At 47.3% G+C, this 14,099-nt stretch overlaps 1 protein-coding gene across 3 annotated transcripts in view; it reads left to right on the plus strand.

Moving 5' to 3' along the window:
- Nucleotides 1–14,099, plus strand: part of SRGAP3 (SLIT-ROBO Rho GTPase activating protein 3) — a gene marked incomplete at both ends in the record, with an annotated part of 247,518 nt that overhangs the window by 111,822 nt on the left and 121,597 nt on the right. For all 3 annotated transcript variants that reach the window (XM_080817981.1, XM_080817980.1, XM_080817982.1), the window contains one exon: nucleotides 9,012–9,204. In XM_080817981.1, the coding sequence (XP_080674107.1) occupies nucleotides 9,012–9,204 (193 nt within the window). The remainder of the gene's footprint in view (nucleotides 1–9,011; nucleotides 9,205–14,099) is intronic.

Here is a 14,099-nt window from a genome sequence, read left to right on the forward strand (position 1 = left end):
CATCATGGTTGCTAGGAAACAGCACCTGGTGGCTGGGACTGGGGGAGCAGCTGGAGTTCTCCAGCACGGTGTTTTGCCCTTGCTTGGTGGGGGGGATGCTTTTGGAGAGGCCTGGAAGGAGGAGGGAACCCAGCGCTGAGTGATCCCAAGGGATGGTGGCCAGGGATGACACAGCCTTCTTGGCGGAATTGTGTTTGGGGGTGGGGTGTGAGATGGGCTGGGGGAACACCTAGCCTGGTGCCCAGTGTGCCCCATGCTCTGTCTGCATGGCTACAGCAGCAGCGGTGGCTCGTTCCTGCCGCGTACTGCTTATCTTCCGTGTGCCAGGCATCCCACCAGGTGCGTTATATGGACACCATCTCTCTTTTGACAAACCCAAGAGGAAGGTATTATTATTCCCCATTTTATAGATGAGAAAACAGATTCAGGGAACTGAAGTGGCATCTATAAGGTGGAGAAAACCAGGTTTATTTCCAGGCTGGCTGTCCCCAGAGCCTGGGAGCCTCTGCCCTTCCCCTGTCCCCAAAGCCTGTGAACCTCTGTGGAGGCTGTTGGCCCAGGGTCTCCTCGGTGCCTGGCACATGGCACACATTTCTAGTCTGATCCTTGCAGCACCCCCGTAGGGTGAGCATAGTTGGGAGAACAGCTCAGAGAAAATGACTTGCCTGCCTAAGACCTCCCAGTGCATGTCTGGCAGAGACAGTATTCCAACTTGTGACAGCGGCTGGAGTCCAGGCTCTGTCGGTCTCTCTACTCCCTCTGCCACACCACCTCCCTCTCCTGAAGCTGGAGTTGGATGGCAGTAGACTCTTTCAGGATGCTGGCTGTTGGGCTGGCCACAGAAAGCAATACTAATAAATGATGATCATAGCTAATGAGAGCTTTTATTAAGCCTCTCATCCAGTGCTACCCATTAGAAGTTTCTGCAGTGCTGGGAAATGTTTTGCTCTGTCCAGTACAGTAGCCACTAGCCACATGTGCTTTTGAGCACTTGAAATGTGGCTAGTGCAGCTGAGAAGTGAATTTTTTATTTTAATCAAATTTAAATAGCCACATACGGCCAGTGACCACTGAGTTAGGGCAGTGCTAAAATAGAGCACTGAACTGAGAGCTTTCTTGAATGATCACTTATTCTTACAACAAACATATGAGATAGATTATCACCATCCCCATTTTACAGAGGAAACTGAGCTGCAGGGAAATAAAACAAACATGCTCATGTTTACTCAGCTTCATGTGTGGCAGGGCCAGGATTTGAATCCCTCGCAGGTAAACCCAGGGCCTGTTACATTGTGCTACCAAGTCGATGTTTCCTTCCTTGAGGTCAAGGTCAGGATGCACTGGGGTGGATACAGTGACAGCCAGGACCAGTGAGAATGGCAAGAGGGTGACAGATGGAGTGTGGGATGGGGACAGGAGGTGGAGCGGGACATGATCCCCGGAAGGGGAAGCATTGGATCCCCCAGGGAGAGCACCTTGACCTGGAGTCTGGGTAATCTTGGCTCCCGTCTGCTCTTTACTCTGGATTTGGGCCCCGACTCTGCCAATTTCTGGGTGAGCCTAGGGCAAATCACTCCCACTCCCTGAGTCTCATTTGCTTCATCTCTGAAATAGGAATGATAGTAGCAGCAGCCTCATAGGACGCGGTGATAATGAGGCGAGATTGTGTGTGCATAGATGCGATGAGGCACTGTTAGCAGTGACATACCGTACAGCTCAGCCTCCTCGTTAGCTCCGGAAACTCTACTGGGGGGGTATGCCAGCTGCCTCTGTAGAGCAGAGGGGACACATGCTCACTCGATCTTGATTTTCAGGTTGAATGTGCTGCGAAAGTGGGGCCTCACCATCCCAGGAGGTGTCAGAAAAGTTACCATGTTCTCAGGACAGGGTCCAAGGTTTGGAATTGGGTGGGGCCTGGGAAGCTGCATTTAAAGTTGCTCTTAAGGTCACATTCTGACCCCTCTTTCTAACCCATCTGCATGCAGCCTGGGGGCAGAGACCTCTGGGGACAACTTGTTGGCATTCCTAACTGGTCGGACTTGTTAACCAGAGCTGCAGCCTTTGTATCAAGTTTCTGGCTTTGTCTACCTTTCTTTTCTCTCTCTCTTTCTCTCTCTCTCTGTCTGTCTTCCCCCCCCTCTTTTATTATGGAAAGTTTCAAACATTACCAGAGTAGAGAGAATAGTATAACAAGCCTCTTCCTCATATCCATCACCACAACTAAACTTCAACAATCAACTCAAGGCCAATCTTGTGTTACCTCTAAGCCTGCCACACCCCAGTCCCCCGACCTGAGGTTATTTTGAAGCAAATCCCAACATGCCTGTTTTTAAATAGTCCCTATGACCCCTCGTAGATTCTGGGAGCTATCAGTTGGTACAGTTACAGAGGGGGGCAGTTTAGCAATCTCAAAATAGCCGTGCAAAAGAGTCATGCAAAGTAGTCACGCAGATGCCTTTTGCTCCTGTACTTCCATGTGAAGAGTCTGTCACACAAACGATCTACTTGTACAAGTGCGAAACGAAGCCTGCATGGGGTTATTCATTCCAGTATCGCTGGTGATAGTGAAGGATTACAAACAACTGAAAGGTCCAGTAAAGGGGACTGGCTAAAAATTTATAAATTTTACAGTGGAATTATATAGTACTGTGGAAAGGAATGAGGAAGTTCTTTATAAAGTGATATGGACTGATCTTTCCAATGTATTCTTTTTTTTTTTTTTTTAAGATTTTTAAATTCATTTTTGAGAGAGAGAGAAAGAGAGAGAGAGAGAGCTTGAGTAGGAGGAGGGGCAAAGGGAGAGGGAGAAGCAGACTGTGTGGCCCACGGTTGGTGGGGGCGATCCCAGGATCTCGGGATCATGACCTGAGCTGGAGACAGATGCTTAACCAACTGAGCCACCCAGGCTCCCTTCCCAATGTATTCTTAAAAGACAAAAGTAAGGTACAGAATGCTGTGAATGATATGTTGTCATGTTTGTAAAAATGGGGGAACTAATGTATTTGAAATATACCATTATTTCTAGAAGGACGCACATGAACCTGGTAAGTTGGTTAATTTATTAGAGGGGGACTAAATGGCTGGTGGACAGGAGCAAGAGAGAGATTTTTCTTTTTATATCCTGTCTATCTTTCGAATTTTGTACTAATATTTTAAATTCCTGTATTTCTTATCTAAAAATAGAACTTCTTTTTTTCCCAGTAAACCTAAAACTGCTCTTAAACATGTCTATTGGTTAACAAAAAAGTATTTCCCCAAATGAGTTGAAAACTTACTTGGCTTGCACAAAATATTCGTAATGCCCCCCAATTGCAAACTATCAAGGTGTTTTTCAGGAGGTGAATGGATAAATAAACCAGGACTATTATTCCATATAATGGATTATTATTCAGTGATTAAAAAGAAATGAGCTATCAAGCCATGAAAAGACATGGAGGACATTTAAGTGCTTATTGCTAAATAAAAGAAACCAGCTTAAAAAGCATACATAACGTATGGTTCCAACTATATGATTTTCTGGAAAAGGCGAAATTAGAGAGATAGTAAAAAGCGAGTAGTTTTCAGAGGTCACAGAGAGGTGGGAAGAAGGGTTGAATTGGTGGAACTTGGGGGATTTTTAGGGCAGGGAAGCTACGCTGTACGACACCATAATGACAGCCACGTGATGTTATGCATTTGTCCAAACTCATGCCATGTAACAGGCCAAGAGTGAGCCCTAACCTAAACTCTGGACTCTAGTAAACAGTCACATATTAGTTTTGTCCATCAGTTGTAACAGATGTATCACACCCATCAGTGCAAGATGTTGATAATAGGAGAAACTGTGCCTGGGAGTGAGAGGGAGTACGTGGAAACTCTTTGTACTTTCTGGTTAATTTTTCTGTAAACCTAAAGCTTCTCTAAAAAACGATCTATTAATTTTTTAAAAATAGACTTTCTAATTACCTTGAACCTGAAGAAGACTGGCTGTCTCTGCTTGTGAGGTTGTAGTTGTGAGTGGGGTGGGGAGCATGGGGATATTTGTTCAGCCCTAAGGCTGGTCGCCCTGAGTGTTGCCATGGGCAGTGGCATCGGCATAGCAACTGTGGTCTTTGGTGAGACTATTGCAGAAGAAGCAGGGGCTTTATGGGGAATGGATAGGCAGGCTATAGATTCTTGGGCTTTGAAAGTCAGATGAGTTTGTCTTTGAGCCTGTAAGCAATAGGGAGCCATGGAGAATTTTATCAGGAGAGTGCCACAGGGAGCTGTGCTTCAGGGGTCCAGGTGTCAGAATTAGTTCTGCCCCTTCTTTGGGCCTCATGCTTTTTATCTGTAAAACCAGAAGGCTACACTAGGTGATTGCAGAGGTCATCTTGAGTTACAAGGTTCTGAGAGCAAAGAGCTTTTCCTGACTTTCCAAACCCCTTTTCCTCCCTGCCCCACCCGCTTTTAATTTTTCTGCTGCTCTGTGCTATACTGTGGCTGGAACCGCCCCCTGGGAGGAATGTCTGCTGAATGAAGTCTGAGCCTTGGGAGCAATTCTGTTTTATTTTATTTTTGTCGCTCCTTTGAAATCTTCAAGGAGAAAACCCAAATCTGTGCCAGCTCCAAGGAGGAGCAACTTGGAAGGGAGTTAGAAATAACGAGAAGGGTAATCAAATCCTTTCAGGGTTCCAGAGCACGGGCGAGCTGCAGTCGGAGATCTAGCCAGGACCGTTTCCTGCTAGAAGGATTTGATTTGACTCTGAGCTGTCCAAGCTCCTAGAAGGTTCTATGCACGAGCCAGCCTGGAGGCTCCAGCTGGTGGTATGAATGGGGGGAGATTCTCTGCTCCTTCCAGATCCTCTCTTGTCATCATAGTGTGATTTATGAGCTTTTCCTCTAAAATATGAGAACATTGGCTCCTGATTATGCCCTGTAATGCAGGAAAGCAGTGGCTGCAGCATTTCTGATTAACAATTCTCTTTAGACCACCATCTTGTTACAAAAAAGATACAAGAGGTTGAATACAGATGGATTAAAGTCTTTTAAAAAAATAATATGCTTTCAGTCTAGTTAGGTGTCTGGAGGATCTTTGCTGCCATCTGAGGGATCTGGGCTTGATTCCTAGATTAATTGCAACACACCAGCTGTTATGAACAGAGGCTGCTTACCTCTGAGCCTCTACCTCCTCATATATGGGGCGAGAGTAGGGGAACGCTAGTAGCTCCTGCCTTACGGGGTACAGATAATGTGAAATAATTTTGTGAAGAAGTCAGCACTGTGCCTGCAACAAATGAGGGACTCCATAAATGCTAGTGATTATTATTATTTTGAGGCCCAAATAGTAGATGGTCTGAAAGTTATTTGAAAAATATTTGGAAAGCCTTTTTATAACTATGTGTTGATATGGTAGGACTTGCCTTTTGAGGAGTGATGGCGTCTCGATCCAGTTCAACATGTAAGCCATGTCATAGGCATACCTGTGCAGCTTGTTCTAGTTCAGAGAACAAAATGTGACCTTGGACAGGTTCCTGATTATAGTTTACACAGAGCTGTGCTTTCTTCCTCTATAAAAATGGATAATAATGTCATGGTGTGTGTGTGTGTGTGTGTGTGTGTGTGTGTGTACGGTGTGGTATGTGGTGTATAGTATGTGTGTGCATGTGTGTGGTATGCTGTGTGTGTGGTGTGGTATGTATGTGTTGTGTGGGGGGTGTGTGTGTGTGTGCATGCGTGGTGTTTGTGTGTATGGTTGTGTCGAGTGAGACTCCCATAATCACAACACTTGATGTCCTTGGGTAAAAGCACTTCGTAAAAATAAATAGTAATTTGTTGTACAGATAGTGATCTCCTGATGATCTAGTATGTGCAGGGAAAATCTACCTTCAGAGCTTAAATTTCATTTGAGGAGCTAAGGTGGATATGACTCATATTCATGAAAGAATTGAAACAACGGCAGGAGGCAGACAGAGACAAACTAGAAGTACCATGGGAGATCAGAGTAGGGCTGGGAGGACCAAGCAATCCAGGACTCCCTGGGAGGAACAGTATTTGACATAGGCTCTAAAGCAGGTTTTAAACTTTTCTGCTTGCCTACTCTTTAAGTGAACTCAGGGGAATAAACTCTCTTGCCTCATACATTTTAACTTGACATCTGAAATGTCTCATTATAAGTTTAAATAGTTACGAAGGATATCATTTCTACCATATTGTAAATATTGACCTTGTAGAATAAAATTACACTCTTAACTGTATCAAATGGAAATAAAATAACAGGGAAATTTTTTATTTTGCCTTTTTATTGCAGGATCACTTATATAGAGTAGAATGCACAGATCTCCAGTATGCAACTCAATTTAAAAAAAAAAAAGATTTTATTTGTCAGAGAGAGAGCAAGTGAGCATAGGCAGGGGATGCACAAGCAGGCAAAGGGGCAGGCAGAGGGGGAAGCAGTCTCTGCTGAGCCGGGAGCCCGAAGCGGGACTTGATTCCAGGACCCTGGGATCGTGACCTGAGCTGAAGGCTGATGCTTAACCGACTGAGCCACCCAGGCATCCCACAACTCAATTCTTTTTTGTCAGTGTACCTGCCACCCAAACTGAGGTGTGGTCTATCTCCAGCATTCCAGAAGGCACCCTTGTACCCCCTCCCAGCCAATCCCTCCCCAACTGTGTGACCATTTCTCTGACCTCCATCACCATAAACTAGTTTTGCATGATCTCATTTGTTCTGCCTTCTTTCGAGCAACATAAGTTCTGTGAGATTCAAGCATGTTGCTGCAGGTGGCAGTAGTTCATCATTTGCCATTGTTGTATAGTATTCCATTGAGTGCCATTTTGAGATTTAAAAAATCTTGTCTACTCTTAATGGACATTTTGGGTTGTTTCTAATATTTGGTTGTAAAACTACTCTAAGTGTTCTATATATTTTTTGGTGGACATAAATACTGGATGTGTTTGGGGTAGGTAGCCATGAGTGGGATTGCCAGATCACAGGATAAATACTGTAACACATTGGTATCCACCAGCATCCATCAAAAATTATCCAAATGAGTAAGAAATTTTATTTTGTGCCTTTCTTTACTTTCTTGAACTCATAATTACATTGTAGTTCTTTCACAGAATTTTATCTCAATATATTCCTATACTTGAAACTCATCTATTGATTATCATACTTCTTTATTAAAAAAGATTTTATTTATTTATTTGAGATAGAGTGAGCGAGAGACAGAGCATGAGTTGAAGAAGGAACAGAGGAAGAGGGAGAAGCAGACTCCCTGCTGAGCAGGGAGCTGGATGTGGGGCTTGATCCCGGACTCCAGAATCATGACCTGAACAGAAGGTAGACACTTACCAAACTGAGCCACCCAGGCGCCCCAATCTATCATACTTCTTTTGATCTAAAATATGTATATAAACTGAAATAGACATTGGAAATTTTTCCTTTGCCCATAGAACTCTAAATATCTTTCTTTTGGATTGATTTATCATTACAATGATCAGATACACAGTTCATCAAAATATTATTGGTATTTCATGCATCTGACAAATAATTACTAAACATAAAAGTAAGAGAGTGTGGGAAATGCTCCTTATAATGAGATGGATGGGGGTGGTTGATGGCAGTGTTCTCATACTTTAAGGTACATAGGACCATCTGGGGATCTTGCTAAAATGCAAATTCTGATTCAGAAATTCTGGGGATGGGGTCTGAGATTGTGTTTTTCTAAAAAGCCCACTGGGGAGGCTGATGCTACTGGTTCACAGGCCACACCGCGTAGCGAGGGTTCGTGATCCCAAAGGAAGATGATTCCCTTGCACTTCTCCTACCTGTGTACCCCTGGGGAAGCCTTTGGGTACCCTAGGGTAGGGCTATCCCCTGTGAAGACCACTTCTCTGAAGGATGCTAAGATGGAGTTGGCCATTTTCAGACAGGATGCCCATTTATGCAGTTGGGACTGGATATTTCAAGGACTGGTTTGAATGGTTTTAAGAGTCCACTGGGGGTGAATCCTGACAAGTAGTTTGTCGCTGGGTGGTGGATGGCCTTGAATTCCATGCTAAGGAGCTGGGCTTAATACTCAGGCAGAAGGGGGCTGTGGTGTATTATGAGCAGGGAGCTGGTATGAGCAGAGTGCTTTGGGGAGACTGATGTGTTGAGCAGCTTGTGGGATGGCTGGGAAGGAGTTAAAGCCAAGGGCTGGCAGCGGTGACAACACTATGGGCTTGAAGATGAGGTTGGCTGTAGTTATTGGGATTTGCCTGTGATTTTTATCTCCACCTCTTCAGCTTTTGAACTTTTGCCCTGGTTGCACAGACCTGGTTTGCTGTCAGTATTCCCTGAAGTGGGGGTGACATTCCTCTGGGGGATACTTGAGATGTTTATGCACGGAGCTCAGGGTGATTTAACACGGAACACAGACGTGGCCTTAAGTAACACCAAAACCCAAGAGCCTCCGGCATCCCCTTCTCAGCCTCTCTCAGCCCTGATGGCATCTGGAGAAAGTCTTCAGCGCCTTGAAGGCTCCCATTTTCCTCTTGTTGATAGAGAGCAGGCAGCTTGGGCTCAGGGCCTCTGGTAAGCAGTAGTCTCTAGATAGACTTTTACAAACTTTTTGTTTTTGTTGAATTCCTTTTCTGTGTCGCAGGATGGCACGTGGTCCTAGTTTTCCCCTCACGGTGGTGACACAAAGCCGTTCATTTTAAATACGTTCATTTCGGTAGGAAAAGCGAGCCAGTTGACTCGATCATATGGAAGAAATAATCATGCTCGTGGCATGTGGATACAGCAGAAGCCATGGTGGTGACACGCCATGATTCAACTTGGGGAGACACTGGGTTAGACCGTGTGACAGAAGCCAGCGCGTGCCATAGCTCTGTGCCAATGCCGGAGAGGCTTGGGTCGGGGGCGGGGGTGGTGGGTCCATGGCGGTGGGGAGGGGGGCTGCAGGAATCGCAGTGCCTGCGTCAGGGGCCCTGGGTCAGCCGGGTGAGTCCCACCGCGGTGCTGACCACAGCCTAACGCCTGCCGCCCCTTGCCTCTGCCCGCAGAGATCCGCACGCAGCTGGTGGAGCAGTTCAAATGTCTGGAGCAGCAGTCAGAGTCCCGGCTGCAGCTGCTTCAGGACCTCCAGGAGTTCTTCCGCCGGAAAGCTGAGATTGAGCTCGAGTACTCCCGCAGCCTGGAGAAGCTGGCCGAGCGGTTCTCCTCCAAGATCCGCAGTTCCCGGGAGCACCAGTTCAAGTGAGGAAGGGGCGGGGGCGGGGCCTGCGCCTAGGGGAGGCCGCAAAGCACCGAGGAGGCAAAGACTCACTGGAGGCCGATGGTGTGCTTTTAAGGCCTTGGGGATGCAGGTTACGGACCCCACTGTGCCTGATTTCCTGCGTGGAGAGTGAGGATAGAGGTCGTTCTCATGCATAAGGATGCTGCAGGGAGTGAGTGAGGAATGCGGGAAAGTGCTTGTCGCAGACAGTACGTGCTCAGTAAATTGTCCTTGCTGTAGATATTTTCCTACCAAGCACCAGGCATTGAGCTAGTCTTCATCTGGACCAGAGTGACCTCCCCCCTCCTTTCAGGACCCTCGGACCCTTTTATCTGGGGACCAGCGAGCCCACTTCCCAACTCCCTCACACAGGGATCTCAGAATCTCTTCTCCCTCGACTGATGCTCAACGCATCCCTTCTGCTTACTCCCCTGGAGGGTCGGTGCCAGGGGCTCTTTCTCTGCCTCATTTATTTACAATACACAAACTCCCCGAGTCCTGATTTCTCATGCTCCATACTCTGGGTTTGTGAGTGCAGATCCCCTCAGGCACTGACGGGGCAGCCTCTGAGTCTGCCAGCAACACAAAACCTCTTTGCCCTGAATCCACTGGGGCCAGCCTCTTCAAGCGCAGGTAGGAGATAGCAACCTCACCGGGATGGCGTTCATGGGGCAGGGTGCCCCTGTGCAGCTCTCTCTCCCTCTGCCATGCTCCCCGGACCTTCTCCTCCATCTCTCCAGCCAGTCGTCCTCAACCTCAGCAACTTGCTTCAACCCCCGACCTATGGGTCTGATTGAGTTTATCTCTCTACATTTAAAAAAGCTGTGGTATATAGAACACAGATAATATAAAATCTACCATCTTAACCATTTTTAAGCATATAGTTAGGTAGCATGAAGGATACTCACACTGGTGTGCAGCCATCACTACAATACACCCCCACAACGCTTGTCATCTGGCGAAACAGAAACGCCATTCCTGTCAAACACTAACTCTGCGTTCCCTCCCCCTCCAGTCCCTGGCAACCACCACTGGACTTGGGGTCTCCATGAATCTCACTACTGTAGGGACCTCAGAGAAGTGAAATCATACAGTAGTTGCCCTTTCGTGACTGGCTTATTTCACTTAGTACAACGTCCTCTAGCTCCCTCCATATTGTAACCTATGCCTTTTTAAGGCTGAGTAATATTCCATCAGGCGTACACAGCACATCGTGTGTATCTGTTCACCTGTCAGTGGACCCTAGCTTGCTTCCACCTTCTTCCCTATGTTTTTTTGCCTTCTGCTGTGGTCAGGGAGCACGCGCTCTTCTTTTAAACTCCCGTAAACATCTCCCCTCATCTGTGCTACAGCATTCAAACACTCACTTTTGTGGAAATTGTTTTATCAAAGAGCAAAAACACATTACATCTTTGCAAATACTCCTCCTGTTTTTCTACCCAATGTCATTTATTCAGACTTAGCCTGTAGGAGGAAGCTTCTTCTTTTTTTTTTTTTTTTAAGATTTTATTTATTTATTTGACAGACAGAAATCACAAGTAAACAGAGAGGCAGGCAGAGAGAGGCTCGAGAAGCAGGCTCCCCACTGATCAGAGAGCCCGATGTGGGGCTCGATCCCAGGACCCTGAGATCATGACCGGAGCCAAAGGCAGAGGCTTTAACCCAACGAGCCACCCAGGTGCCCCTGGGAGGAAGTTTCTATTAAAATAGCATCCAGGCACTATCTAGGCCCTTCCACACACATTATCTCATTTTTCAGATAGATATTTTTGGGGAGGAGGGTGGGGAGAAAGTTTGCTTTTTTTTTTTTTTCTTTCCAAATGATGAAAGTAAAATGCTCATTGTATATAATTTAGAAAATACAGAAAAACAAGAGGGGAAAAGTCACTTGCACAGTCCTGCCCTTCAGAAGCAATGCTGCACCCATTTTGGTGCCTTCTCTGGCCTGTCTTTTCATCATAACAACAGCCATGACAGTTTACTGAATGCAGTACTGAGCCCTTGGGGCCGGGTGGGGGTTATTGCGCTGTCTTAAAGATGGGGACAGTGCAGCTCTGAGAAGCAGCTTGTCCAGGCATGTCTGTGGGCCAGTCATTTCAAGAAGATGGATTTGAACTGTCATTCTCATTCTGCCTCATCGACCTGAGATAAGAAAGGGCAGGCTGCAGCCTGAGAACAGCGATGGGAACTGAAGTCTCCCCTAAAACCAGAGATAGAGACACACTCACAGAAACACTTATCTCTGGCTGAGCTGTCACTGGAGTCATCCAGGGTGGTGTGGTCAGGCTGTGGCTTCAGCTCCTGCCTATCTCCTTCCTTCCCATTTGCAGTGGGAACGTGGGGGAAAGGGGGAGATATGGGGGCATGAGGGAGCATGGGCGGGGGTCCCCTGTTCCCTCGCATCGCCTATAATGAGCTCGGCCAGCCCCTCATGGGTTCATTAAACAGAGGCCACCAGACGGAACAGGAGCCCCAGCTGGCAGTCGGGCCAAGCAGGCTGCTTGAGACACTATGAAATTCTAATTAGGGTGTGGGCTCAGGCCAGTGCAGCTGGCATCAGCCCTCTGCACGATGCTAATGTGGCTTTTGGAAGCAGGAGTCTCTAAGGGATGCCTGGACTGGCCCTTTGACCCCAGGGCCAACCAGTGCTGACCCCTGACTACCTCTTGGGAGCTCAGTGAACAGGATCTGTGCTGGGCTCTGGGTCCTTTGTCCTGCTGTCCAGAGAAGGCTTGTCTTGCTGTCTTACGGTTACTTCATTTAAGAGTGTCCATCTCTCTGGCAGGTAGCCTCTCAGGGCCTTGAGGGCAGGGCCCCGATCTTATTATTTTATTCCCACTGCGGTGGGCCCAGTGCCAGAGAGAGATGGGGCGTTTATGTATGAGCAGGAGCAAGGGAAGGAGAAAACGTACTTGGTCTGTAAAACCTACTCTGGCTGAGAGATTTTATTTAGAGAGGGAGTTGAGTTGCCCAAGATAGCCCAGCGAATGAGTGGCCGAGCTGGGACAGAAACTGTCTTAGTTCCTTCGGCTGCTGTAACCAAGTGCCATAGACCAGGTGGCTTGTAAATGGATTTCTTATGCTGCGAGCTGGAAGTCCACCAGTTTGCAAACATTTGATAGTTTCTTTCTTTTATCTTTTTATGTTTGATTGTTTGTCTCTTTCTTTCACTAGAGGGGAAATCCCACCATGGCAGGAACCGCCTCTCTCGTTTCCTATGATAAATCAGGGCTTGGCACCTCGTAGGTCCTCAGTAAATACTGGATAAATAGAGAAATCAACAAATCCAGAGTATTATGGGCACACACAGGAAGCACCGGGTCAGACTCAGAGGAAGTAACATCCGAACACTGAGGCCGGAAGAGCAAACAGGTGGCAGAGTTCAAAGAATGTGGCCAGAAGGCCTGGGCGCCTGCCCCGGACTGTACCAGTTGTGGCCTTGTCCCCCCTCAAGAGGAGGGACAGTATCTGAGAGCAGGGACTGTGTTTTGTTAGTCTTGGTGGTTCAGCATACCACACAGTCCAGGAAAATCAGAGGCCTCAGTGATATGAGATAGTAGAAAAGAAATAGATGATGATGGTATTATCCTCCAGATGTTTGACCTGCCCCAGTTAAACCCTCAGACCCACCACTTGAACCTTTCTTGGAATCACATGCTACAGGGTGCTCAGCCCCGATGAGCCCAGCCCTGACAGGGTGCCAGCATGGCTGCGTTCTCGGCGTGCAGACTGCTGATCCTCATTGGGTCTTCACGTGGTGGAGAGCAGAGAGAGCAGGCAAGCTCTCTCCTGACTCTTCTAAGGGCACTAATCCCATTCATGAGGGCTCTGCCCTAATCCTAATTACCTGCTGAGGGCCCGACCACCTGATAACCATCACACTGGGCAGTGTATGGCGCATTTTATATATATATATATATATATATATATATATATATATATATATATGACTTTTAAGGGAACCCAGACATTCAGTCCATAACAAGAGCTCAGGTCTCTTGATCTTGATTCCTCCATTTGCTCTTTATCTTCCCGGGCAATTAAAAAAAATATATATATATATATATGTATATGTATATATGCAGCTGCCCAGGAGGTGCTTTGATGGACATACATGTAATGCAGAATGTTCTGGTTATCTATTCTGTGTAACAGCAATACTAGTACTAAAATGCAGCACCTCATGGTTTAGGGGGTCAGGAATTTGGTCAGGGCTCAGTTGGGTGATTTTCCCGCTTTATGGGTCTTTGACTGGGATCACGGATGATCAGTGGCTGGGCGGCTGGCAGCTGGGCTGGGTCCAAGAGGGCTTCACCTATGTGCCTGGTGCTTTGGTGGGGATAGTTGCAAGGCTGGGCCCAGCTGGGCTGCCTCCTTCCCTGTGTGGTGTCAGGGCCCCTGTACCTAGCATTTCAGCTGGGTATCTGACATGGTAGCTCAAGGCCCAGAGAGAGCAGTGGGGAAGCCCCAGTCTTCAAGGTGAGGTCTGGAACTGGCCCAGCACCGCCTCTCAGCCTGAGCTCAGCTTCAAGGAGATAGGAAAGAAAACCCTTCTCCCATCAAAGGATTTGCCGCCCTTTTTTATCCTCCTCACTGAACAGCAGTCAGGGAAGGCATCTGGAGGCAGTGGCTTTTAAGCAGAGACCTGAGGGATGAGAAAGGGCAGCCCTGCGGGCAGCAGGAGGGGAGGAGAGGCCAATATAGCTGGAACTACTGAGGCACTGTAAGTATGGGGGAGCATGACCCCATTTCTGTTTTTGAAAGATGACCCTTGATTGGGGGCAACATGAGTGGAGCAGGTGGGTGGTGATGATTGCCAGGAGCATGGCAGAGCACGCCAGGAGGGGTGGGCCATGCTGGGCAGTCTTTCAGAGGT

Source organism: Martes martes (genome assembly GCF_963455335.1).
Source record: "Martes martes genome assembly, chromosome: 1".
Taxonomy (NCBI): Eukaryota; Metazoa; Chordata; class Mammalia; order Carnivora; family Mustelidae; genus Martes; species Martes martes.